The sequence below is a fragment of the Podarcis cretensis genome (genome assembly GCF_951804945.1).
Source record: "Podarcis cretensis genome assembly, chromosome: 11".
Classification (NCBI taxonomy): Eukaryota; Metazoa; Chordata; class Lepidosauria; order Squamata; family Lacertidae; genus Podarcis; species Podarcis cretensis.
The window spans coordinates 57,074,640-57,101,821 of record NC_137180.1 but is presented as its reverse complement, the minus strand read 5'-3'; the positions used below and the strand labels follow the sequence as shown (position 1 = coordinate 57,101,821).

Below are 27,182 nucleotides of genomic sequence, written 5' to 3'. Positions count from 1 at the left end.
GAGGCATCGGGTCTTGCGGGTCCTGAAACCTGTGGTAAAGCGCGCCTCGCCCCCCCCCCCCGTTGGTTTTTCTGTGCGACCCTCAAAAACGGCAACGCGCCCCCGCCTCCTTCGAAGAAGCCCAGTTACGGTCGAAGGAACTGGTGTTTCTTCTAAGGGAGACCTTATTCTTTGGAAGCAGATATTGGGAGAGCAAATATTGGTGCAAATATTGGGCGAGAAGCTGAGACTGAGGAGGTGTCTCATTAAATGTCTCATTGAAATCAATGAGGCTGGGAAAGGGCCGGATGGTGGTCCCCGTTTCCTGAGCCCCCTTCCCAATGCCCCCTCCCCCCAGAAAAGCTGTGCTGGGACGTAGAGCGGGGGGAGCGCCAGACAAGAGCCACGCGCCACCCACAACCGCTTGAAAGTGTCACGGGCAGGCAGGCTCGCCCTATTTCTTGCCAGTTCCGTTTCCCTGGCTCTAAAGGGGCGGGGGCCCTGCGAAAAGACCCTCCTCGATCCATCTTCCTCTCCCCGCATCTGGAAGCGACTCAGCCTAGAGGTGCATTTCAATAAAAATAATTGGCTCCAAGGAGCCTAGAGGGGGGTATTTACATCTTTGTAAGGGGGCTGCGGCGCCTGCTCCTCCGCTGATGGATGGGGCGCTGGGCTGCTCCCGCCGCTGCTTCCTCCTCCTTTCGGGGGGCAGGTGGGCTGAGGAAGAGCCGGAGGAGGGTTAGGAGGAGGCGGCAGCAGCAGCTGCTCGGAGTGGGGCGCCCCCGACTTCTCCTCCTCTGGAGCCGGCCGGGAGGAGGCCGCGGGGTAAGGCCCCGTCGGGGCGGCGGCCACTGCAGAGGCTGCCCCGCTCGGCCTGTCCCGGGAGGCGCCCTTGTCCGTCAACCCGCGGCTCTGCAGGTAGCGGCCGGCTCCCCCGACGGGGTCCACCACGTCCTGCTCGTCTTCCTCTTCCTCCTCCGGTTCTTCCTCCGCTTCCTCCTCCTCCGGCAGTTTGTGGCTCTCCACGTCCACCTCCGGCTCTTCTTCTTCGTCTTCCTCCTCCTCCTCCTCTTCTTCCTCCTCGCTGCTCTCCTCGCTGGGGTAGCTGCAGCTGGTGCCCCCCGGGGAGAGCAGGCGGTGGCCGGGGGGCTGGAGGGGGCGTTCGCAGCCCCCTGCCTCCCGCTCTGGGGGCGGCAGCAGCAAGAGGGGCGGCGGCGAGGACGAGGAGCACGGCGCCGGGTGGTGGTGGTGCAGTTTGGCTAAGCTTTCCGAGTCCTCTTTGCCCCCCACTGGACGGAAGGCGCTGGAGTGGTGGTAGGACGCGCCGGATTTGCCCCGCGGCTGCCCGTCCAGCAGGTGGGGCTGGTGAGGCGCCGAGCCCCGCGACCCTCCGCCGCCGCTGCCGCCTCCTCCCTCCGCCGCGGGGGAACATGCCGCCTCGCTGCCGTCGAAAGCCCGTGGGTCCCTGCCGCTGCTGCTGCTGCCTCCGCCGCTCGCTTGTGGGGCGGCTGCGGCGGGCGGCGTGCCCAGCCCGGCGGCCCCCCCTTCGCTGCCGGGGTCCGCGAGGTCCAGGAAGGCTTGCCGCAGCAAGCTGGGGCTCTCCCCGCCCAGGGCGGTGCAAGTGGGCGGCTGCGGCGCGGGCTGCAAGTACGTGGGCAGCCCCGGGAGCGCCCCCGGGGTGCGCGGCGGCCAAAACATGCAGAAAGGCGGGTAGAAAGCTGCGGCCGCCGCCGCCGCCGCGTCCTTCCTAGTCCCGGGCCAGAAGAGCCCCGACAGGCCCGCTCCTGCCGTCGGGGCGGCACCTGCCGCTTTGTGTCCCGCGGGTCCGCCTTGCGCCCCGACGCCCAGCCCCTCAGAGTCCTCTTTCTTGTGGCAGAGGCTGAAGGCGGCCGCGGGGAAGCCGTACGGGTGCGGGAAGAGGCCCCCGCAGCCGGGGAACTTCTGCAGGACGCCCCCGAAGGAGGAGCCCTTGCTGGGCACCGGGATGACCGGGTAGTTCCTTTGCGCTTTGCCGGCGCCGCCGTGCGCAACGGCCGCTGCAGCCGCCGCGGCCGCCGCCACCGCTTCCTGCAGCTCCTCGTCGTCGTCGAAGCGGCCGCGCTTCTGGTGCAGGTCAGGGGGCGGCGGCGGCGGCGCGCCCAGCAGGTGCGGGCTGAGCAGGCCTCCTCCGACGCCCACCACCGCCGCCTTGACGGCGCCCAAAGGGTGGCAGTGAGGGCCGGAGCCTCCTCCTCCTCCTCCGCCGCCGCCCCCTCCAGGATGGTGGGCGTGCGAGGCCTGCGGGAGAGCCCTCTTCCGACTGCCGCCGTTGAACATGGCCTTGACGTCCTCCCAGGCGAAGACCAGCTCGTCCTGCGGGGTCTTGTCGGTCAGCTTGAGGTGGCGCCGCCAGGAGTTGAAGTTGGCGGCGTCGGGCTGCGTGTACTTGGCGTCGGGGGTGCGGTGCGAGTGGAAGATGAACTTGTTGGGCGAGAAGTACATGCTGCAGTAGCTGCATTTGATGCACTTGGCCCGGGAGCTGTTGTAGCGCGCAGGGATGAAGCTGCCCCGGCAGCCCCAGGCGCACTCGTGCGACACGTCGAAGGCGAAGTTGTCGGGCAGCTTGGGCGGCCTGTTCTCCCCCAGGAAGGACTTGCAGAGCCGCTCGGCTTCCCTCTTGGTGATCATGCCGCAGCGCCTCGACGAGATGGGCATGGCGCCCGCCCTGCGCAGGATCTCCAGCTGCACCGGGGTGCACTGTACGCACGTGATGCCCAGCGCCACGCGGCGGTTGTGGATCTCGTTGTAGCTGAAGTTCTTCAGCAGCGTGTTGGAGATCTGCGCCAGGCACAGGCGCTCCTGCCCGTCGATCACCAGAGACACGATGGGGATGCCGTAGAGGATCACCTGGCCCACTTGGTTGGGCTTCATGGCGCCCGGGTGAGGAGGGCCGCCGCGTGGAGGCGGAGGGGGCGGCCCCTGGCTCAGCGAGTCCGACGGGAAGGCGTTGGACGAGGCGGACAGGAGGAGGTCGGTGGCGCCTGGCAAAGGGCTGCTGGCCATGGTCCTGGGCCCCCGGCAGGCTCCCCAGCAAGCTGTCGGGGAGAGAGAAAAGAGAGCAGGCCATGAGGACTAGCGCCATCAAGCGGCTAAGCGGATGCACCGTCTGCCCTCTAAATCGCTTGGGCTTTAATTAAGTGATCAGAACCTCAATATAGGTGCCTTTTTGACACTGAAAGAACATTTAACAGGCAAAAGCAGTTGCTTAAGAGGCCATCTTCAAGATTTTGTTTTCATGCACCATATTATTACAGGAATGTAGCACCTTCAGAAGAACCTCGGAAAATAAAGAGTCCCTTGTTTACTGCCCTGTTGAGTAAAAAAACGACTTATGGCATTAAAGTTGGCCTTTCCACCATTCCCAGTTAAGGCTGCGCAGCTGGACCCTGTGGCACTTTTACTCAGGAGGAAGATGCAAAAGATTCAATGGGATTTACTCCTATATTTGTGCGTGCGCATGGGCATATAAATGCAGCTGTGTATCAGAAACCCTATAGGTTTACTCAAAAGTAGGACCTGCTGAACTCAATGGGACTTACTCTCTGGTACCTCTGAGTAAGTCCCATGGAACTCAGCAGGGTTTATGTGCGAGTGGATGTGCAAAAGCCGACTTTGCACCTTGATGAATCTGCTGGTGAAATGGATGTGCAGCCACTTGCTCAGGAGGAATGAGCTTGATTGCTTTATTCGGGGAGCCTGATTCTTAGGCAAGTGTGTCTAAAACTATAACTTCAGGCTGGTAACACTTTTGAGAAGAGAGGTCTTGCTAGCTTGCTGAAACAAAACGACACAGAGCCTTAAGGCACATTGAAGACCAACAAATGTATTGCCTGCTTCCGAGGGTGCATGTCCCACCCAAACTGCAGAGAATCCCACCTTCCTTCTGTTAATCCCAAGTGCATGAAAATAATTATGCAGGGCATGGAAGCCTGCCCCTTGCCCCTAGCACTGGAAAATCTACCCAGCTACCCCTCTGACAAACAAGGGACTCCCCTCGTTCTTTTCTGAGGTTCTTCTGAAGGTGGCACGTTCCTGTAATAACATGGTGCATGAAAACAAAATCTTCAAGATGGCCTCTTAGCGACTGCTTTGGCCTGTTAAATGTTCTTTCGGTGTCAGAAAGGCATTTTGCCATTACCCATAACTTTTTCAGCTTTTTGCAAAATCATAAGGTCTTTGAAAAAGGAAAACACACACACACACTACCCTGTACCAAATCTAACCTCACACAAAATTGTAGAATTGCTGCAATTAATAAGTTATAATAAGTAATTTTCATTGGGTGGGTAGTTGATCATAATGACCACCAATGCTCGGCAGTTCACTCCAAGGTGATGAACTTCTATCAGGGCTATACCACTTCATGCTACAAGTCAATACTCACAGATTGAATGCTCCACCATATCTCTCCAGTCCCCCCTCCCCCCCAAAAAAAAACTGGGAGAAGAATTCTAGCTGGCTCAGAGAATTGCTTTGTACAGAGGTGTATTCTGGCACCTGCAGTGTGAAGTGGTACATCCCAGAATTACCACTGCAGTGAGAACTAGGCCAATGTTTGACTCCAGGCTTAGCGCACTATGTCTTTAGGGATGAGCTGATAAATCCCATTCCTTGCGACTTCCCTCCTTGTTTCTGATGTCAGCTACCAGAACTAGCAGTATGTTATCTATCGGACAAACAGATAGATGCTTCCTACCATCTCATGATGCCACAGCCAGCTTGAGACTTCTCCGTTGTCACCTCACAAACCATGTCGCTTTCCAGAAAGTGGATTAATAGCTACAGAATTAAGGGACTAAGTACCGTATTTTTCGCACCATAGGATGCACCGGACAATAGGACGCACCTTGTTTTAGAGGGGGGAGAACAAGAAAAAAAAAATCTCCCCCTCTCTGCCCAGCGCCCCTTCAGCGAAGCGGCAGGATGCACTGCGCAGAGAGGGGGAGAATTTCCCCCCTCTTGTTTTCCCGCTCTAAAACAAGGTGCCGTTCAGGCGGCTACCTTGGAAGCCTGGAGAGCGAGAGGGGTCGGTGTGCACCGACCCCTCTCTCTCTCTCCAGGCTTCAGGTTCCTTTCGACCTGCTCTTTGGGGCTGGCGGGGGAAGCCCACCACCAGCCCCAAAGAGCAGGTCAGGGAGCAGCGGAAAGGCGCAGCAGAGAGGCTGCTGCCATAGCCGCGCGTCACCTCTCCAGCTGGGAGAGGGTCGCGGGGGGCTTCTTTTGCCCCGCACGCGCTCTCCCGGCTGGAGAGGTGACGCATGGCTAAAGAGGCTCATGCCATAGGCGCACGTCACCTCTCCAGCTGGGAGAGGGTCGTGGGGCTATGGCTTCTTTAGCCCCGCGCACGCTTTCCCGGCTGGAGAGGTCATGCACGGCTATAGAGGCTCCTTCCATAGCCGCGCGTCACCTCTCCAGCCGGGAGAGGGTCGCGGGGCTATGGCGTCTTCGCTCCATAGGACGCACACACATTTCCCCTTCATTTTTGAAGGGGGAAAAGTACGTCCTATAGAGTGAAAAATACGGTACCTATTGGGAAACTGTTCGGTCCGGGAACGTGTTTTCAGTAGCTAAACTGAGCACACGGTCCTTTCACCAGAAACAACCCACTCCCCAAACTTTCTTCCTTTTAGCAAAACTAATTTAGAAAAGGGGTTTCATATTTTTGCTACAGTTAAACAGTTAGGATTCAGAAACTCTTACTGGCCTACTGAAAATCGCTGGGAGATCTAGCGTTAGATACTAATCTGCTTTCTGACCAGCCTGAGTTCTAGAACAAAGAAACAAGTCTGGAAACCAATTTCTCCTTACAAGTAAAAATGAAATAAAAGCTATTGAGGCTGCAGCAGAGTTAGGGTAGGGTTGTGCCTAAACAACGGAGTTATGAATCAGCAAGGCCTTGGCTCAAATCTCCCATCTGCCACAAATGCACTTTGTAGCCTCAGGAAAGCACAAACTCTCAGTCTCAATCTGCAATATGGGACTGATAACACAAGCCTGCCTCACAGGGGTGCTGTAAGGAGCAAGGAGCAAAATTATAGGATGTGCTTTGTGCCCTCAGAAGGCCTTTTAAAAAATACCAGCACAGCATTCCAAGCCTGCCATCTATCACTGATGCCTTCCCCCACAGTCCCAGAAGAAGTAGAAGAGGAGTTTGGATTTGATATCCCGCTTTATCACTACCCGAAGGAGTCTCAAAGCGGCTTACATTCTCCTTTCCCTTCCTTCTCCACAACAAACACTCTGTGAGGTGAGTGAGGCTGAGAGACTTCAAAGAAGTGTGACTGGCCCAAGGTCAACCCAGCAGCTGCATGTGGAGGAGCGGGGATGCGAACCCGGTTCCCCAGATTACGAGTCTACTGCTCTTAACCACTACACCACACTGGCTCTCAGAGAAGGGAAGACGTTTGTATGTTATGGTCAGAACAGGCCCAGTTTTTTCTTCTATGCCAGGGATGGGTTACCTCAGGCCCATAGGCGAAATGTGCACACAACACACACCTCAGACTCTTTAGCTGCTCCTCAGGACTCTCCCCAGACTGCACGTCTCACTCACCCTGCTTTGAACCATCCTTGAGCATTTTTGCCAGCTTGAAACATATCCTTGAACTCTGACAATGCCTAGAAACCAGTGTACTGTACCAAAGGGTAACATTTACATCCATCTAGCCTCTACACCAGGGGTCAGCAAATTTTTCAGCAGGGGGCCGGTCCACTGTCCCTCAGACCTTGTGGGGGGCCGGACTATATTTTTTTGGGGAAATGAATGAATTCCTATGCCCCACATATAACCCAGAGATGCATTTTAAATAAAAGCACACATTCTTCTCATGTAAAAACACCAGGCAGGCCCTACAAATAACCCAGAGATGCATTTTAAATAAAAGGACACATTCTACTCATGTAAAAACAAGCTGATTCCCGGACCGTTCGCGGGCCGGATTGAGAAGGCGATTGGGCCGGATCCGGCCCTCGGGCCTTAGTTTGCCTACCCATGCTCTACACCATTCTAAAACACACTCCTGTATGATACCTGTGTGATTCCTTCCCCACCATCCTTCCACATTTAATTTAATGTGACATTTGAGTGCTGCTATTTCATGTGTTTAATTTGCTGCCTTGCTTAAAAATATAGGAAGCTAACTTGTCCTGAGTCGTGTCATTCATCCATTTAGCTCATTATTTCACACTGACTAACACCGGCTTTGGGGCAGGGATGGGGAACCTGTGTATGCTGTTGGCCTTCATCTCCTAGCCTCTTTGACCACTGGGCCATGCTGGCTGGGGATTGTGGGAGTTGGAGTCCAACAACATGCAGAACGCTACAAGTTTGCAACCCTCCCTGGATAAGCCAGGGATTGGACCTGGGAGCTTTTGAATCCACTCTGCCACAAAGCTACAGCCTTCTCCAAATTGCTGTAGCTCATTCAAAAATTGCGCATTTTTACTGTCCATTTTTAAATCCTTTTGCAAGGCCCTTTGGGTGTTCTGGACAAGAAAAGTAGAATACAAGTAATAAATAGCAATAAAAATAATGATGTGCTTTTACAGGTGTTTGGGTGCTGAAATTGTCTGGTTGTGCTGCTGACAGTTTTTATTTCTGACTCCTTTTCTTCGCATCCTGCCTTCTTGTGTTCTAAGCAAGTTACACTACAAAAATAAACACACACAGAGAGAGACAAAGTCAGCCCAGTATAGAACCTAGTGCAGCTCACATCTGAGTATACACAGATACGTAGGTTTGGTCTCCGTAAAATGCTAGATAACAGCAGCAATACAAAATACTGACATCAGCAACAATTCAATAACCTAGCCATGCATTAACCAGCAAAGGTCTTACATCACAAGAGGGATTGTGGGTGGAAACAGTCACCTCAGGACATGCTCTTCTGAGTGCAGTGAGTCAGTACCAGAAGATGCTTTCTCTGGGTTCCATTAATTTTCACTTATCTCATTTTGCCTACCCCTCCCAAAGGTACAAAGCAATGGACATTGAAGGTCTGGGAGATTACTGAGCAATAAAGGGCAACCCTACCATTAGGCAAATTGTGTGGACTCTCTCTTCTACAGCCAGAAATGGCCAGTTCCATCTAGTAATCTGGGATCTATTTGATGATCTTAAAGGAGAAGGAAGCGTATATGCCCATATGGAAGTCTCGCAGTCGTTTAAACTTATTTGTAAATGAAGTTGTTGGTTTTTCTTGTAATATTGTCCTCCCCCTCAAATTGTTTGGTGGGACTCCTTGAGCACTAGGAAAGATTAGTCTTAAATACTATTACAGTAGTACCTTGGTTCTCAAACTTAATCCGTTCGGGAAGTCCGTTCCAAAACCAAAGCATTCCAGAACCAAGGCGCACTTTCCCATAGAAAGTAATGCAAAATGGATTAATCCATTCCAGACTTTTAAAAACAACCCCTAAAAGAGCAAGTTAACACGAATTTCACTATTTAACGAGACCATTGATCCATAAAATGAAAGCAATAAACAATGTCCTGCAGCTACACGATCAACCAACCAGTAGCTGAATTGGGTTCCATACAGTCACAAAAACAAACAAAAAAGAGCCACAAAAACAAAAAGGCAAAATAAATAGCAAAAACAGACAGGCCCCAGCGTAACGCTCAAAACAGAAGTGTGGCACTCAAAATGGAGCACGTTCAGCTTCTGAAAAAAGTTCACAGACTGGAACATTTACTTCCGGGTTTACAGTGTTTGGGTTCCAAGTTGTTTGAGTACCAAGGCGTTTGAGAACCAAGACACCACTGTACTACCATCAAATGAAGTCAAGGCACTGATGGGGGACATACATATCTCATGGCTTCCTGGATCTTATTGGTACAGCACTTATCACTCTACCACGCCATGCCTGTCTTCCCCCTTAGATACTATTTTTCTTGGCTGAAATTCAGCAGCTGCAGTGTTTCCTGGCATGGGAAAAGGGGCATCGGATAAATTTCTGCCTGCTGTGCAGCCATACCCAAGCACAAACCCAATGTCAGGAAACTACACAACACATCCCTCTTGTGGAAATACATGTTCACTCAGGGGACACACACACACACACCTTTATTTAAATTTAACCAGGCAGTTTTGGAAATTGATGCATATTCTTGGAGATATTGCTCTTTTCATTCAGATTGCTGCATGTGGAATGACTTTCACTCTTTGATTCTGGACTCGCTGTCCTTTTTCCCTTCTCCCTCTCCAGATCAGACACAGAGAGGAAATTTGGCATGCACACATTTCATTTCCCCAAGGGATCTGAGTAAACGTCAAATCTAGCAGAGCTAATCTGAGCCTCGAAAAACGATGTAGAACCAAAAGAGGAAGTGAGAAAGGGTTTCAGACGTCCAACTTCCTCTTTCAGCTCTATGTGCTTTTCAAGACAGAAAATGGTAACCACTTTCACTGACCAGATGAAGGCAGTAAGTTAAGGTTACCAGATTTTTTTTCATTGAATCCAGGGACACTATACATACATACATACATACATACATACATACATACATACTACACCGAACCCAAAGGGTGCTCATCAATGGTTCCTCTTCATCCTGGAGAAGAGTGACTAGTGGGGTGCCACAGGGTTCTGTCTTGGGCCCGTCTTATTCAACACCTTTATCAACGACTTGGATGATGGACTCAAGGGCATCCTGATCAAATTTGCAGATGACACCAAACTGGGAGGGGTGGCTAACACCCCAGAGGACAGGATCATACTTCAAAACGACCTTGACAGATTAGAGAACTGGGCCAAAACAAACAAGATGAATTTTAACAGGGAGAAATGTAAAGTATTGCACTTGGGCAAAAAAAATGAGAGGCACAAAGACAAGATGGGTGACACCTGGCTTGAGAGCAGTACATGTGAAAAGGATCTAGGAGTCTTGGTTGACCACAAACTTGACATGAGCCAACAGTGTGACGCGGCAGCTAAAAAAGCCAATGCAATTCTGGGCTGCATCAATAGGAGTATAGCATCTAGATCAAGGGAAGTAATAGTGCCACTGTATTCTGCTCTCGTCAGACCTCACCTGGAGTATTGTGTCCAGTTCTGGGCACCACAGTTCAAGAAGGACACTGACAAACTGGAACGTGTCCAGAGGAGGCAACCAAAATGGTCAAAGGCCTGGAAATGATGCCTTATGAGGAACGGCTAAGGGAGCTGGGCATGTTTAGCCTGGAGAAGAGGAGGTTAAGGGGTGATATGATAGCCATGTTCAAATATATAAAAGGATGTCACATAGAGGAGGGAGAAAGGTTGTTTTCTGCTACTCCAGAAAAGAGGACACAGAGCAATGGATCCAAACTACAAGAAAGAAGATTCCACCTAAACATTAGGAAGAACATCCTGACAGTAAGAGCTGTTTGACAGTGGAATTTGCTGCCAAGGAGTGTGGTGGAGTCTCCTTCTTTGGAGGTCTTTAAGCAGAGGCTTGACAACCATATGTCAGGAGTGCTCTGATGGTGTTTCCTGCTTGGCAGGGGGTTGGACTCGATGGCCCTTGTGGTCTCTTCCATCTCTATGATTCTATACACATTTGGGACACTGATGCTGCAGCGATGGCGGTGGCAGAGGGGTGGCTGCTGCCTTGACCTCAACCGCCATGTTTCCCCTTCCTCCGAGGCTTCTATCTCCTCTCTCCATGAGCCTGGGCAGCCCCTGAGTTATTGGTTCTTCAGTGATGGTGGTGGTGGGGTGCGGTGGGTCAGGCATGGAAGGTGGAGTTGGAGGGCTGAGAGCAGTGGCAGCAGTGAGGCTTGAGCAGTGCAATGCCTCCCTTCCCATCAGAGCAGCCCCAATCCCATTCCTACCTACGTGCAAGCAGGAAGGGGCAGGGATCCCTCAGCTGGGAAGGGAGGCTTCCCGTTGCCTAACTGAGAGATCCTCACCCCGCTCCTGCTTGCACGCAAGTAGGAGTTGGGAGGCTGCTCTGATAGGCAGCATAAAGCCTCCCTTCTCTGCTTAGCTGCTGGGGTCAGGGAAGGTGGATGCAGCCCGGAAGCTGCATCTTTGAGCCCCTGCACCACCATCATATGGGGACTTCTGAGCAGCTCCTGAAGCCAGCCAGAGCCAACTGCTCTGGGCTGTTGAGACTGCCACTGCTGCATTTCTTGGGGACATTAGATGAAATCCGGGGACATTCCGGGGATGGAATTTGTCCGGGGAATTAATTGCAAATTGGGGGACTGTCCTTGGGAAACGGGGAGGTCTGGTAACCCTACAGTAAGTGGGGGTCACAGAGGCCTCAAGGGTACCTCTGCGACCACCAGTGCCATGTTGGTGATCCCTAAATTAATAGATTTGCCCTTTAATTTGCAGAGTTGCAGAAGCCTGGTCCGTGGGCAAAGACAATCAAATCCTTCCACTGATGCCCAGGCTATATAAAATAGCTGACGGCCTAACCAGGACACATGCTTTTAGATGCTTTGAGGTAATGCGCTAAGAGGTGGCCGTGACTGGGGCCAGCGACTGACAGTGTGATTCATTTCATTTCCGCATGTATGAATTTGCCTTTCAGTAAGTGGGTTAAAGCCTCAGCGCCTAGGACTTGCCGATCGAAAGGTCGGCGGTTCGAATCCCTGCGGCGGGGTGCGCTCCCGCTGCTCGGTCCCAGCGCCTGCCAACCTAGCAGTTCGAAAGCACCTCCGGGTGCAAGTAGATAAATAGGGACCGCTTACCAGCGGGAAGGTAAACGGCGTTTCCGTGTGCGGCTCTGGCTCGCCAGAGCAGCGATGTCACGCTGGCCACGTGACCCGGAAGTGTCTCCGGACAGCGCTGGCCCCTGGCCTCTTAAGTGAGATGGGCGCACAACCCCAGAGTCTGTCAAGACTGGCCCGTACGGGCAGGGGTACCTTTACCTTTACCTTAAGTTCGCAAAGAAATGTACAAGAAGGAAAACAGCAAGAAAAGACTCCTTTCCTGAAAGTTCCCCTTAAGAGTCGATTGGCTGTTGCCTTTCCAGACAGCTCATGAGATGGTGATATGATTCATAAAAGTGAATGAAATGCAAATGGAAACTCACCACTTCCCCTGCTTAGAAAATGGACTTGTGAGCCAAATTTTCAATGACTGTGCATAGAATTGGCTACTACTACTGGAGACCAGATTAATGTTATTTTGGAGGGGGCAGATCTGGACCACCAATAGACATTCCTTTTTTTAATGTTATTTATTTATTAAAGTTCTTATGCTACCTCGGTAAACATTATCGTATTACATCACAAGGCTTATTATACTATAATTTTCAACATGTACACAAAGTTTATATACTAAAAGAAAGAAAGAAAGAAAGAAAGAAAGAAAGAAAGAAAGAAAGAAAGAAAGAAAAAAAACTATTCCAAAATCATATATGTAGCAACACTTTGGACTTCCTGTCTATCCTGTTGTATATTCCTTTTTTACAAATGAAATATTATTGTATATTTCTTTACAGTTTATCTAATACATTCCTATATCAATATGTACCCTTGGTCTTAATTTCTCAACGCAGTCTCTCTCCAACGTCAATTGAATGCTAGCATAGATAGCGAACCTTCACTGTATTTTTTGAACATATATCTTATATCTATCCCACTTTTCCATAATTTTTTGTTTTGAATTGCCTCTCAGGCTATTTGTCAACTGCGCCATTTCAGCAAATTCCTGTAGCTTGTTACACCAGTCCCTTATTGTCGGGACATTCCTGACAAGCACACGCAAAGTTGCATTATCGTGAGTCAGGCCATTGGTCTCTCTAACTCAGCATTGTCTAATTTGACCAGCACTTACTCTTCAAGGTCTCCCTTTTCTATCCCAGCTCCAGTTGCTTTGGAGCAGGGAGCAGGGATTCTGGCTCTCCCCTCCAACCCTTCTGTGGAGTGGAGAGCCTCAATGCTGGCTGGGAAGGGCTGAACAGGAAGCCGCAATGACTGAACTAGAGTCTGAGCAGTAGGATGCAACCTTGTTGGCTAGAACTAGACTCTGCTTTCACAGATGGGAGCAGAACCACCTGCCCCAATAAAGTGTGTGCTTGTAAGCTTGACATTCCCACAATGTCAAGAGAGTCTCACACCTGAGCATGCCATACTTCATCTTTCGAAGCTAGGCAGGAGGGGTGGGTGAACTTGTTGGGACATCTTCATTGCTTCTGTCCAGTTCTGAACTTATCGCTCTGCTCCTAAACTCCTGAATTGTGACTCCTAAGCCCTGTGCCTTCTCTGCTGAGCCTGTATCATGACTTGCCTGAATAAAGATCTCTTTCTTACAAGCAATAATGTCCAAGATAACAGAGTCAAGACAGAGAAGGGATTCAAAGCAGCTACATACATACATACATATCCCTGCCCTTGTAAAGGCCAAATCCTAGAAGCTGTGAGGGGGAAATAAATCAGCCCACCATCCCTTCTGCATAGTAAGAACCAGGTGAAGCTGGGTGGTTTTGTGCGTCTCTTGCTGTCTGGGTTTAGGAGACGGGTTAACAGCCACGGTGTCCCAGGTCTCAGAGCTGAGATAGGATGTTGTTGGCCAAACTGCAGGTGAGGCCTGTGCCATCCTCTTCTATGTTGAGGGCCTTCACCACACCATCTTGGACTACCAAAGAGAACCGTTTGGATCGTTAAATCCCAAAAAGTTCCCAGAGTGGCTCTTTGTCCAGCAACAGGGTTGTAGCCTTCTCAAATGCTCCTGTGGGATCAGCCAACATCTGCACCTTTCCCTTGGGCTCTGTGAGCCTTTCCCCACTCGCTCATGACGAAGACGTCATTGACAGACAAGCAGGCGATGACCTCCACTCTTTTGCCTTTCAGCTGTCCTGTCTTCTCCACATAGCCTGGGAGGTGGGTTTTTGAACAACCTGGAGTGAAATGCACCAGGCACCCCAAACAAGATCCCCTTCTTGCCTGTGAAGAGGCTGACCACATTCACCTTGTTGCCAGGGTCACCCTAGTAGACCTCCACACTGGGCCAGTGTGGTGTAGTGGTTAAGAGTGGTAGACTCGTAATCTGGGGAACTGGGTTCGCTTCCCCGCTCCTCCACATGCAGCTGCTGGGTGACCTTGGGCCACTCACACTTCTCTGAAGTCTCTCAGCCTCACTCACCTCACAGAGGGTTTGTTGTGGGGGAGGAAGGGAAAGGAGAATGTTAGCCGCTTTGAGACTTGCTCGGGTAGTGATAAAGTGGGATATCAAATCCAAACTCTTCTTCTTCTTCAACTTGTCTCCAACCTTGAGGGCCACCATGGCTGGTGCTCCGGTTGCAAAGGCCCGCTGAACAATCCCTGCTGCCACCAAGCCCTTTCCAAGAGGGGAGCCTGGACTTGCTCCCCAGCGGCGACTCAGCCAGCCCAGCACCTCTGCCCCTTTCCACCTCGTTGCCATGGAAATTGCGGGAGTGACAGCTGCCATGGCAACCCCGGCCCTTTGAAGTCCTCCTACTTCAAGTCTGCCTCTGGGTTTTGCGTGGAACCAGGACAGCTGTCTTATACAAGTCAGACCATTGCTCCATCAACCTCAGTTCCATCTACACTGACTGGCAGTATCTCTCCAGGGTTTCAGAGAGGGGACATTCCTAGAGATCCTGGGGGCTGAACCTAAGACCTTCTGCATGCAAAGCAGCTTCTCTGTCCCTGAGCTGCCATAACCCTTACACCTTTTCCCTTGCACCATGCAGCAAAATGGCGCCAGCTCTGCTGAACTGGCTCTCACACAGAGTATTCCCAAGAATAGGTTTTGATGCCAACCAGTGCACTAAGGCCTTTACACGCATACCGTATTTTTTGCTCCAAAAGACACACTTTTTTCCTCCTAAAAAGTAAGGGGAAATGTCCGTGCGAATGCATGGTCCCTGGAACCAAATTACCCAGGGGCAAAAAGCAGATCGTGCTTTTATTTTTAGAAAGAGGGAAGGGGGTGTTGAAACAAAGCCACTGAGCAACTGATCGGCAAGCAATCAGGAGGGAGATAAGGGACTCTAGAGATAATGGAGGCTGCCTGGGAGTGGGGAGGTGAAAGCACATGGATCCTCAGGATTTTTGCATTGGGTCACCCCAAATTCACCATCAGATCACATAGCATGTCCATGGCTATAAAGGTAAAGGTAAAGGTACCCCTGCCCGTACGGGCCAGTCTTGACAGACTCTGGGGTTGTGCGCCCATCTCACTTAAGAGGCCAGGGGCCAGCGCTGTCCGGAGACACTTCCGGGTCACATGGCCAGCGTGACATCACTGCTCTGGCGAGCCAGAGCCGCACACGGAAACGCTGGTCCATGGCTATAGCTTGCACCAAAAAAATCACGCAGACACTGTTTCGTGGGACCGCAATGGTGCAAAAATGTGGTTACAAAGCATGGAGCCACAAGGATTCTCAGGATTTTTGCACTGGGCTACCCCAAACTCACCGTCAAATCACATATTGTGTCTGTGGCCACAGCATGAACCACAAAAATCATTCATCCACTTTTTTGTTCAGAATAATTTTTTTCTTGTTTTCCTCCTCTAAAAACTAGGTGCGTCCTATGGTCAGGTACATCTTACGGAGCGAAAAATACGGTACATGTGCATTGCTTGAATGTCAAGTACCAATGACTTGAGTGTGTGTGTGTGTGTGTGTGTGTGTGTGTGAGAGAGAGAGAGAGAGAGAGAGAATGTTTCATTACCAATCTCCACAGATAACTGTCCATATATCCACAGCAGACACAACAACAGTCAGTTCTCATGTTCAGCTGCAGGTTGTCAACCATTAAGTCATCAAGTGATGAAAAAAACCCAAGCGGAAAAGATGGAGGAGTGTGAACAGGCTAATGGACCAAATCAGTAGTGATGGTGTTGAGGGTGGAGTTATGGGGCTTCCCTCCCAAGACCAGCTAATCTGGATGGGGCTGGGGTGAAGAAAGGGACTGGCAAGACTGCCTCTCTGGTAGGAGTCCTGGACTGGCTCCACTGATGCACAGGTGCTGCCTTGACCTCACCACCTCCCTGCCCTCATCCTTGTCTAGGTAACCAGCAGCAACACCAGGGCCAGGGGAGTGGCTCTGCCCAACCACAGGGACTGCTAAACCCCCACAAATGTTAAATTGAAATTCCGCTCATACCTACATGCTATCAACTCATTGGCTGTAGTATCAAGTGGTGGCTTCCACGTGTTCTCTCAATGTAAAGGTAAAGGTACCCCTGACCATTAGGTCCAGTCATGGATGACTCTAGGGTTGCGGCGCTCACCTCGCTCTATAGGCCAAGGGAGCCAGCGTTTGTCCGCAGACAGTTTTTCCGGGTCATGTGGCCAGCATGACTAAGCCGCTTCTGGCAAACCAGACCAGCGCACGGAAATGCCGTTTACCTTCCCGCCAGAGCAGTACCTATTTATCTACTTGCACTTTGACATGCTTTTGAACTGCTAGGTGGGCAGGAGCTGGGACTGAGCAACGGGAGCTCACCCCGTCGCAGGGATTCGAACCACCGACCTTCTGATCGGCAAGCCCTAGGCTCAGTGGTTTAGACCACACCGCCACTCGTGTCTCAATGTAGATGTAGCCAAAGCAGCAACATCCGCTGGCATGCCTGCAGAGCCCCGACCTCCCAACTGTATTGCCGGCTTCACCACACCAGGCCAGGTGCTTCTGCAATGCACACACACACACACACACACACACAGAGGAGAGGTTAGCATGCTTTAGCAGATAAAATCCACGTGGAGCAACTCAACCCCAAACAGCTTGTTGATGACTGAGCATGCTCAGCACCCATGGAAGGCTGGCTAAATGCAGAAGTGGGAAATAACAAGAGCATGTGGTAGAGGGAGAATGAAATGGAGTATCCTGAAAGAAGGTGGTTTCGTCTAGCTGCAACACTGCACAGGAGCCCATATCAGGGGTGGACTTTGGTAATGTGGGGCCTGAGCAAGGACAAAAATTGACAACCCCCCCCCAAAAAAGGGAAAACTTATTTTCACAAGAATTCCTTTTGGTACAGCTACTTTTAAAATGGATCTTTTCAGTAGGTACTCATGTTGTTGTTGTTTTCCTCCCCCTTTGCTCATCGCCCTGCGAGGAATCTCCCACAACACCCTAACTCTGGCGGCACTGCCCCAAACTGCAACATTTAGTTGTGGGTCCCACTTCCCAGAGAACAATTGCGGAACTCCCCTGTCTCCAGATCTCAAGTGAGAGGCCTTTCCTTCTAGGAAACAGTTCAGATTTCTGCCTGCGCTGGTGCTGCCTGTTCAAAAGGACCTGGACCCAGAATGTGGCAACTGCTTCATTCTGAATGAACACAGAAATTCTTCTTTGGGGATGGATGAATGGATAGATTTATTTATTTATTTATTTATTTATTTATTTATTTATTTATTGTCACTCACTTAAATATTTATAAACCACACATTCATAGAAAACAAAACAAAGGAGTTTAAAACATAAAAAACACAACACTGCAATAATAGCCATAAGAATACTAATAGCATATCGAATAAAACTGATGGGTAAAAAAATGATCACAGAATGGTGATCATTTTCCCAGATGTCCCTCCCTCTCATTATACACATATATTCTCCGTGTTTGTGTATGTGTTTGTTTGTGTGTGTGTATATTCTCACAGTTCAACTGTGAAACAATTTTCCTTATTTTTACAGTAACCTAGTGACAGCACTGTCCGAAGCATGCTTTTATTCTGTAGTATGTCCCAATTGCAGCTTAACAAGAACCACAAGAAAAAACAACAGCCGCAACAACCATGTGCACATCCCAGCATTTAGAATCATATGACTGTAGAGTTGGCAGGGACCTCAGTGGTCATCTAGTCCAACCCCCTGCAATGAAGAATCTCAACTACAGCTGCCTGAATTCAGGACCTCAGCAATGCCTACCAGCTGTTTCCTTTTCTCAGCAAGTTTCTATCCCTTAACTGTGCAGTAGGGAGAACCAACCTGCTTCAGGCAGTACCATGGAGAAGTGTGCATGTGAAATAGATAAATGTAAGAAACAGGTGGCTGATTGCTGCAAGCAACTCTTTTAATAGCGTTGGCCTTAGGAGGGGTGGCACCATTGAGCTTTGTTTCAGGCTGAAACATGTGGGACTGGCCCTGCCATTAGGTAGGCTGAGGGAGCCTCTTCAGGCAGCAGATGTAGAGGAGCAGGGCCAGAGGGCCAAAGATCCCTCACACCTGCCTTACACGTTGCTAGAACATTTCCCCACCTACTGTATAGAATCTTATAGCAGACTTTGCTGACATGATGCTCTGCCAATGTTTTGGACTACAACTCCCATCAGCCCCAGTCAATGTTGGTTGTTATTGGTGGTGGTCCAAAGGACCAACAGGGCATCAGGTTTGTGAAGGTTGGGCTATAGGCTTAGATTGAAGTCTTTCCTAGCCCTGCTACTGGTCTCTAGGTCTCCATGTGCAGTGCAATAAGCTTATAAAATGCCAAGCTTGATAAAACTCCATTTCACAATGCAGGTGGAACATAACGATTAGAATGCCACCTCCCACATTTTTAAAAATAACACACTCCCTGCAAGTAGAAAGCTAGCACACCAGGGAGAAAAGTTTGTACTCCGCCCTTTTTCTGCAGTGCAAATTCTCTATTTCTAGAGAGCTTTTAAGATAGGGAGGCATGAAAAATTGGCATTCCTTAACTGCAGTCCATTCTAGAACCCCCACATATTGCCACCTCTTGGTACTCAGGAGATCATCTTAGTGTTCTCCGATCAGAAACTCTCTGGATTTTTTGGATTACAATTCCCATCAGCCCCTGCCAGTATGGCCAATAGTTAAGGGTGGTGGGAATTGTAGTAAAAAATAAATAAATCTGGAAGGCATCTGGGGAAAGATGATTGATTCCAATGAGAAATACTGGGAACTGAACTTGAGAGTTTAAAACAATCTAGTTTTTTTGGTGTGTGTGTGTTTTTAAACAGTCTGGTTTGTCTTTATTCCTGTTCTTCACACAACAAAGAACCTGTGTGTTTTGCCAAAGGATGGAGGCAGACTGTAACTCATAGGTACGTCTCTTGCTTCTCAAGTAGAATATTCCAGGTTCCATTCCAGGCCTCTCCTGGTAGGGAAGGAACATCCCTCTCCTAAAACACTCAGCGCGGGTGGCGCTGTGGTCTAAACCACTGAGCTTAGGGCTTGCAGATCGGAAGATCAGTGGTTCGAATCCCCGCAACAAGGTGAGCTTCCATTGCTTGGTCCCTGCTCCTGCCAACCTAACAGTTTGAAAGCACTTCAAAGTGCAAGTAGATAAATAGGTACCACTCCAGCAGGAAGGTAAACGGCGTTTCCGTGAGCTGCTCTGGTTTGCCAGAAGCGGCTTAGTCATGCTGGCCACATGACCCGGAAGCTGTACGCCGGCTTCCTCGGCCAGTAAAGCGAGATGAGCGCCACAACCCCAGAGTCGTTCGTGACTGGGCTTAACTGTCAACGGTCTTTTACCTTTTTTAAAACCCTAGAAAACCCACTGCCAGTACTGAGATGAATCAGTAGCCTGACTTGGAACAAGACAGCTTCCTGGGTAGGAGCTGGATTTTATGTTTTCAAAAAACGGGGGAATAAAAATCTTCCTAGCACTCAAAGAGCCTCCTTTGAATACCTACAACAACCTCCCATATCTCTGATACAGACTGCATGGCTTCACCATCAGCCAATCATCCGCAGCCTTGCTTTGTTTACCATCTCTAGCCTGGTAGAACTCAAGTTCTGGAGAACTTGAATGGCAGCATGCTATTTTGTCTGGCCTAATAAAGCTATCACCCAAATGTGGATTCTGTATTTTTTTCCTCACTGGGTGATCTTAGGCCAGTCATTGCCTCTCAGCCTAACCTATCTCACAGGGTTGTTGTGAGGATTAACTGAGGATGGAGAGTGCCAGGTACGCCACCTTGAGTACCTTGGAGAACAGGGTGGGATAGAAATGCAGTAAACAAACAAAGAACATGGCTGCTTTTGCTTTTTGCAAGAATAAGGTGGTAGGATTCTAGGGTGTACCAGTCCAGACAGGGAGTTGTATTAAGAAAGGTTCCCCACAAGCAAAAGGAAAACTTTCTGCATTTAATAAAGTCAAAACACAACCCTTTCCATAATGTCCTGGTTTTCTCTATTTCATAAATTACAATTTGAGAATAATTTTTAAAGATATGCCCCCCTCCACCTACATTCTGATATAGGATTGTATCGTTCACCTGACCTTGTAAAATTGGTACGGTAATTCGGCGCTAAAATATCCATCGACCCTCTTTTTTATTTTTAAAATCCTTAATTCAGCTTGAGCTAAGAGCACGTATATATTGCAACGCCTACTGAATTCTCCGGGGTTTGCCCTTCTTCTCCTCTCTACCGAGGGAAGGATGGCCGATGGAGATGACTGAAAAAGTAGCGTAAACGGTTTGACGTGGCTACCTCGATAAAGTAGGGCACGAGATGTGTGCGTCATTGGGGATGGGGAGGGAGAAGGGAGGGTGGGTGAAATCATCCAAATGTGAGGCTAATAATAATAAAAAAACACCTCGATTTTTAAATACACTGTTTGAGAAGAAGTTGTCTGTTGGGCTCCCCAACTGAGGCTGCAGTCCTAGTGAGTAAGTCACATTGCAGATACTCCGGAGTAGATACGAGCAGGATTGCTCTGGAAATATACCCGTCTCAGGCGGAGGTTATTAGAGAAGCATTTCCCCTGAAGGTGCCACATTAAGGGACAATATATTCTCTGCAATAATTGATCGCTTTAGCAGGCCAGATCAGCTGTTCCTCCTGGATCCCTAAGGGACGGTTCCTGTTGTTTTGAAGTTGGTTCGCTCACTTTATTCAGTAAAAAGGAAGCGATTCCCTCGAATCTGGTCCATTTCAAGCTAGATACGGCAAGAGGAAATACTCTCCCCCCCCCGCCCCCGTGGACTCTGATTCAGAAGAAAGAGCAGGCTTTGAGTCAGATCTCACGCGAGCTTAGCCTCAGAATCTGTTCTGGCGAGCGTCGTCGTTGGAATCTGTGGAGCGGATTGATTCAGATGTGCATATTATTCGCGGCACCATTATGGGATGACATGGTGGCATGGGTGAGCAATCAGAGATCTAAGTCCAGGGGAATAGGATTTTCCATATCCTAGTACAGGACTTCAAATCCAGTCCCCCACCCCACCCCCGCCCGCCACCCGCAACTGACACAGTTCACACGTTCAGGTGCAAGGGAGGTGCGCGCATGTCACTATTTCTCTACACTTCAGTAACTCCTCAGCTATTTATAAAATGGAAACTCGGTCGTCGCTACTGACGAAGCATTGCATTTAAGGCGATGGGAAACATGAACGTTCTGTGGCCGGCCATTCACACGTTCAAGGGGTTAAACATACCTGAGCGGGTCAAATCTAAGTGCATATAGAAATCAAATGATTATAGACACGCGTAAGCAAGGCCCTTTAAGGCTGTCAGTCTAATTTATACGGTTGAGAGTCCAGAGAGGCAACGTCAATGGAACATGATTCATAAAATCTGTAGAATAATGTCTGTACTAAAACCTATGTATCAGTCAAAGGGTGTGCACGTTCCTAAAACACACATAACTTTTTTCCAGACTCATTGTACAATATATACAGAGAGGCTGAAAAGGCATTTTGCAAAGATTCTGGAGAGCCAAAGAAAAGCACAATTCTTTCTCTGGAAGAACATTGAAATTAGAAACCTGCGTAACGTGGATTTCTAATATCCATACTGATACTTCTAACAACCTTGTATTTAATTATGATTATTATTAAAACCATCAGCGCTACAATTGCCTTTTAAAAACAACAACAACAACAACAACAACAACAACAACAACAACAACAACGCATCCAACTTCAGGAAGAGTCTTTTGCCAATGGAAAATCTGCCAAACTGCACTGTGAACGTTGAGAACCAATCGCTTTATTGTTTTAAAAGAACCTGCGGCTATTGTTACAGTGGAGAGTGGACCAAAGATAATGGAAAGGTAAAGAAGAATACATTCCTGTAATCTGGGTTGTTAGACGAGTCCAGTACCTAACTTGCTTTCGATTCTGAATTCTCAGGAATTTAAGAACGTCGGTCAGAGATTGTCAGTACACTAATATTTCTTCGTGGGCCTACTGATAATCACTTATTTTAAAATCTTACTGCAATGTCCCTTCTACTAGCTATTACGGTCCCTTGGGGTTCACGGACCGTTTCTTGGCCTTTTCAGAAGAGGTGAGTTTTTCTGCCAAATTATAGGACACACGGCATCGAAAAGGGACCACGCCTGCAAATAATAAGCCCTGACAAACGAGGCCGGAGCAAGCAGATTTTTTTAAAAATGGGAAAAAGAAGGAAATCAAATAGCCTTATCCAGGAACAGCGAAGCTGTGCATGTGGGTCTACAATGTTTCTATTGCGCGATTTCCAAGCCACAATGCTCTCCGTGTCTACTCAAGTCCCGTTAAATTCAGTGTCACTTACTCACGAGTAAGAGAGTATAGGATTGCAACCTAAAATGTGCTTGGCCTGAGCCGAGGGGACTCCTGTTGCATCTTGGGGGCCCGATCCGCCTCCAACAGCCGAGCTATTTCGACCAAAACCGGCTTCCAATATCCAACTTTCCCCGGTTGCTTCGGGTGTTGTTTTCAAATGCCCCGAAACATCTCCGGCGCAACAGTTTTGTGGATCGCTGCTTTGGCGTTTTTTTGGTAGGTTTTTAAATCCACCTTTTTTTCTTCTCCTATATAGAGTCCTTAAAGTGTTTACCCCGGGATTGTTTCGCTTGCGTCCAAGATCGCAGCCTGGAGGCGTGGGAAGTTTGGTCTGGGCATATTCACCCCACGCGGTGGGCCAACTATCCCGGGGTGAGCTCTCTCTTACCCCGGAGTAGTCTCGCCGCCGGCCATCATCCTGCCAAGAAGAATATGACTAGACTTCAGGCGCGGGTGCGTGGTTAACGTGCTCTTCTGCGATACACTACCTGAAATCGGTTCCAAAGGGCGGGTTGCTTCGGATTAAGCGCCTCAAAGGCAGCTCCAGCGCCCTAGGGAAAGCGTCTGTGGGATCCCAACTCCGCAGCCTCTAGGGCTACAAAGACATCCATCTCCCCCCTAACTCATTTCCCTCGCCTTCCCTTCTTTAAACCCTCAAAGAAGATTCCGATCCTACTCCAGCAGGACCGCGCAGCACCCTCCGCTTCCCAATGGAATGAAACTAAGCGAAGGAAAGGAGCGATGAGGAAAGTGCGTGATGCGGTTGGTAGTGGATCAACAATCCTGGCTGCCGGTGTGAATAATTCTCAAGAAATACACACGACGCTTTGCAGACCTTTCCCTCTGGATCCAGCACGCAGCTTGGAAGCCGAGTTGCTCCGATGTGCCGAAACCGGTTTCCACAGCCCTCCGCGCTAGGAGACTTTGGAGAAGGAAGAACCGGGATCCCGCGGAAAGAGCGGGCACCCCTCTCTCTCCATCACAAGGAAGGGGCTAAAATTGGGCTTCTCCTGACTTCCACCTCTTGCGGTTTAACCGTCCCCGCTGTCCTGAGAAACGTCCTCGCCACGGACACCCCCCCCCTCTCCTTCTTAGGTATTCCTCTGAGCTGCTTTTTATCCCGATCCTGACCTCTAAGGCAACTCTCTGTCTTAATCTGGAGGGATCTTTTGAAGCCGGCGAACTCATGAACCCATACGTGGAAGAAAGCCCTCATAAACTGAGAGGGACTTACTCAAGAGTAAATCGGCAGGGGCAAGGACTACGGGATAAATGCCCTACGATCGTGGCCTTTGGAGACGGTTCTTACGCGCCACTCCACTATATGTTCCTTGCCACCCTCCCTTGCGCCCTTACATAAACACGGATACACACACTCACACGACCATTTTTGGGGGGGAGATAGATTAAAGAACCAGAACCAAGCCATCCTTATGATAAACCAAAGTCTAGGAATCTAAGCTCTCTTGGCTCAGATCTTTACGCAGCGTTCAAAAGCAAGGCATGAAGGTCTTTCCTCTTTGCCTGTGGTTGACCCCCCCCCCCAATATTTTTTACTCAGCTGCCTCTGAACATGGAGGCTCCATTGAGATCCCGGAAAATTATCTCACCCGTTTCGGTCAGGTCCTTTTTGTTTGTGTGTGTGTGCGCGCGCAAGGGATACTGTTGCCTGGGCTACGACCTCCGCGCGCTCACAACACGCGTTCGGAGCTCCCGGCCGGACCCACAAGTGCCCCCCTCCCTCCCCGCGCCACCCTAACCCGCTTTACCTCCTAAATCAGGCTGCTGCTGCTGCTCCTCCTCACGCGTACATCTTGCGGGTCCTCCTCCTGGTAAGGAGAGAGGTTGAGCGTCGGAAAACCATCAGGCTTTTACATCCAGGCGGGCAGGAATTCGCTCGCTCGCTCGCTCGCTCGCTCTCTCCCGGGCGGCTTCTCTCTAGCGCAATTAAAAAGGCAGCCTCTTCGCTCAGACGCCAAACGACGCTCTGGACCCCGGACGGGACTGAAGCGCTTGTCAATTATTAGCCTCCGCCGCTGGAACAGAGATTCCAACCCCCAAGTCCGCCCAGTCCGCCTGCTTTTGCCGGAAGCAAAGGCTGAATCTCTGCGCTCTGCTGAACGCTTCTCTCTCTCCCTTTCTCTCTCTGCCTCTGAACTCTCCGGCGGACCGAGAGGAGAACACCCAGTGGGCACGGTGACGTCACCGGCTCCCTCACACTCTTCCTCGCAGGAGGAAGGGAAACCTCGCAGAGAAGAAGGCAGTCCAGGGGTGGGGTGGGAGTGGGGGGGGGGTGTGAGAATTCAGCGGTGCGATCCATAAAGAGATTGAGCCGAAGTCATTTAGCTCTCTCTCGGCCGGTTCCAAGAGTCGGCTCCGCTTCAACCCTGAGCAGAAAATCCGCTTTGGCTCCGGATTCTCCGGTTCCTGCAAGCGAGCTCATCCCGTCTAGCTTCTCCACTGAAGATGAGGAGCTTAAAAATTAAAATAAAATAGGACATAAGTCCTTAGCAGTGATTTTCACTGAAAATCAGTGGGACTTGGCGTTCAACCCAATACGTTTGGAAGGGATGTCTGTTTATGTTACTGGCCTATGTGAGGCGGGCATGGTATAATTTATTGCCTGCCTCCCACTCAATATATCAATGTATTGCATTTTAATTGGGGGGAGGGGGAATAACTGTACAGATGAAGGAAATATCTGGGAGTTAAAGGAGAGTGGTCCATTTGAAAATTATACACGTGACAGCGATCCAGCTGTTGTTCTTCGGAGTCAGGCTAGGACAACTGTGGAGGTGAACTTCAGCCCCCTCCGTCGCTCCCCATTGTTAAATGATCACTGAACCATTATTCAGTGTAGCACAAAATTATTATTTAGAAGGTTTGCAAGTTTGTGTTTATATATTGTAAACCGCCCTGTGATCTTCAGATGAAAGGCGGTATAGAAATAATAATAATAATAATAATAATAATAATGTATAATCAAGGTAAATAGAGATTCACAACACCATTTTATCAAAACAGGAGGGCAACAAACGTGGAGCACGATCCTATGTGAATGCCAAATTACTGGGAAGTCAAAGAATTCTAGAGCTGGAAGGGACCCTGAGGGTCATCTAGTCCAACCCCCTAATGCAGGAATCCTGCCTATTGCCTTCCCTGAGGTAGGCTCGAACTACCAACATTTTGGTTAACAGACAGATGCAGTGATCTATTGGGCCACCTGTGGAGACTCATTTCACACTGGGAAGTCCCATTTTATCGCGAACTCTTTGGATCGGTTAAATGCTCGTGAGTTAATGTGTCTGTAGGATCGGGGTTTCTTCTTGTTCCCCTGGGTTGAAGAGCGCTCCTTCCCAGTTCAAGGTACGTCAAAGTCTTGCAGTCTCCTGGTTTTACGTTCCTAGACAAACTCGGTGGCGTTTGCTCATATGAATAAACATGGAGAGGACCAGGGTTTGCCTCTACTTCCTGAACTTTGGGAATACAGTTGCACTGAGTTCAGTTCCCAAGGATGATGATGATGATGATGATGATGATTATTTTATATCCCGCCCATCTGGCTGGGTTTCCCCAGCCACTCTGGGCGGCTTCCAACAAAATATTAAAATACCGGAATACATCAAACATTAGAAGCTTCCCTAAACAGGGCTGCCTTCAAATGTCTTCTAAAAGTCTGGTAGTTGTTGTTCTCTTTGACATCTGGTGGGAGGGCGTTCCACAGGGCAGGTGCCACTACCGAGAAGGCCCTCTGCCTGGTTCCCTGTAACTTGGCTTCTCGCAGTGAGGGAACCGCCAGAAGGCCCTCAGCGCTGGACCTCAGTGTCCGGGTAGAATGATGGGGATGGAGACGCTCCTTCAGGTATGGCACAGATCCAGGGTTTCCACTTCTGTGTTCTGTGAATGATGGTAGTTTAGACCTAATGAGAAGAGGGTCCTGTTCTCCTGCTCTGGAGGGTAGGCTTCAAATTACAAAAAAGGAAATTCCTGCTCAACATCAGGAAGAACTTTCTGACAGTAAGAGCTGTTCAGTGGTGGAACGGTCTCCTTCAGAAGGTGGTGGACTCTCCTTCCTAGCAGAGGTTGGATGAGGCTGGATGAGCAGGGGAACCGCTAGAAGGCCCTCGGCACTGGACCTCAGTGTCCGGGTAGAACGATGGGGGTGGAGATGCTCCTTCAGGTATACTGGATCGAGGCCGTTTAGGGCTATAAAGGTCAGCACCAACACTTTGAATTGTGCTGGGAAACGTACTGGGCTTGTGTTGCCTGGTCATTCCCTTCTAAGGTCCAGTAACTTCCCCGTTTTACCCTAAACGAAGGACATGGGCTATTACTCTCAGGCAGGGAACTGTGCATAAGAGTCATTTAAGATGATGAACTCGCCTGCCTTGGAAGTTTCAAAGCAGAGGATGGATGCCATTTGCCATGTATGATCTGATTGAGATTCCTGCATCGCAGGGGGTTGGACCGAATGACCTCCACCCCCTTCCAGCTCTACAACTCTATGGTTCTAAATACATATTAATAGGGTTGGGGTGCAGGCATACTAATATTATTATTGTTATTGATTACTATTAATAGTAACGATAATAATAGGAGCAACATGACATTCGGTGTTTATTCCGCCTCCCCAGTCGCCTCCTCATTCGTGACCTCAACGACGACAGAATAGGGAAACATGCGCTCCTCTTCCACACACAGACGCAATAATGGAAACAGAGTCCAAAAAGAG

The 27,182-nt window shown here is 49.7% G+C and overlaps 1 protein-coding gene, 1 long non-coding RNA gene and 1 pseudogene across 4 annotated transcripts in view; all 3 read right to left on the bottom strand.

Annotated features, from left to right (window-relative positions):
- The window catches only part of SKOR2 (SKI family transcriptional corepressor 2), a gene marked incomplete at its 5' end in the record, with an annotated part of 32,526 nt that extends 29,637 nt beyond the window's left edge, over window positions 1–2,889 (bottom strand). For both annotated transcript variants that reach the window (XM_079994772.1, XM_079994773.1), the window contains one exon: window positions 598–2,889. In XM_079994772.1, the coding sequence (XP_079850898.1) occupies window positions 598–2,889 (2,292 nt within the window). The remainder of the gene's footprint in view (window positions 1–597) is intronic.
- A 4,664-nt stretch (window positions 2,890–7,553) lies between these two features.
- On the bottom strand, window positions 7,554–27,103 carry LOC307226437. The gene is made up of 3 exons (XR_013843418.1): window positions 27,059–27,103; window positions 24,220–24,279; window positions 7,554–7,665 (listed from the first exon to the last, which is right to left on the bottom strand). It is a non-coding gene; the product is annotated as an uncharacterized lncRNA (long non-coding RNA).
- LOC307226490 (peroxiredoxin-5, mitochondrial-like) lies at window positions 13,264–14,435 on the bottom strand (annotated as a pseudogene). The gene is made up of 2 exons: window positions 14,213–14,435; window positions 13,264–13,993 (listed from the first exon to the last, which is right to left on the bottom strand). The product of its transcript is annotated as a peroxiredoxin-5, mitochondrial-like (transcript).
- Window positions 27,104–27,182: the final 79 nt, after the last annotated feature.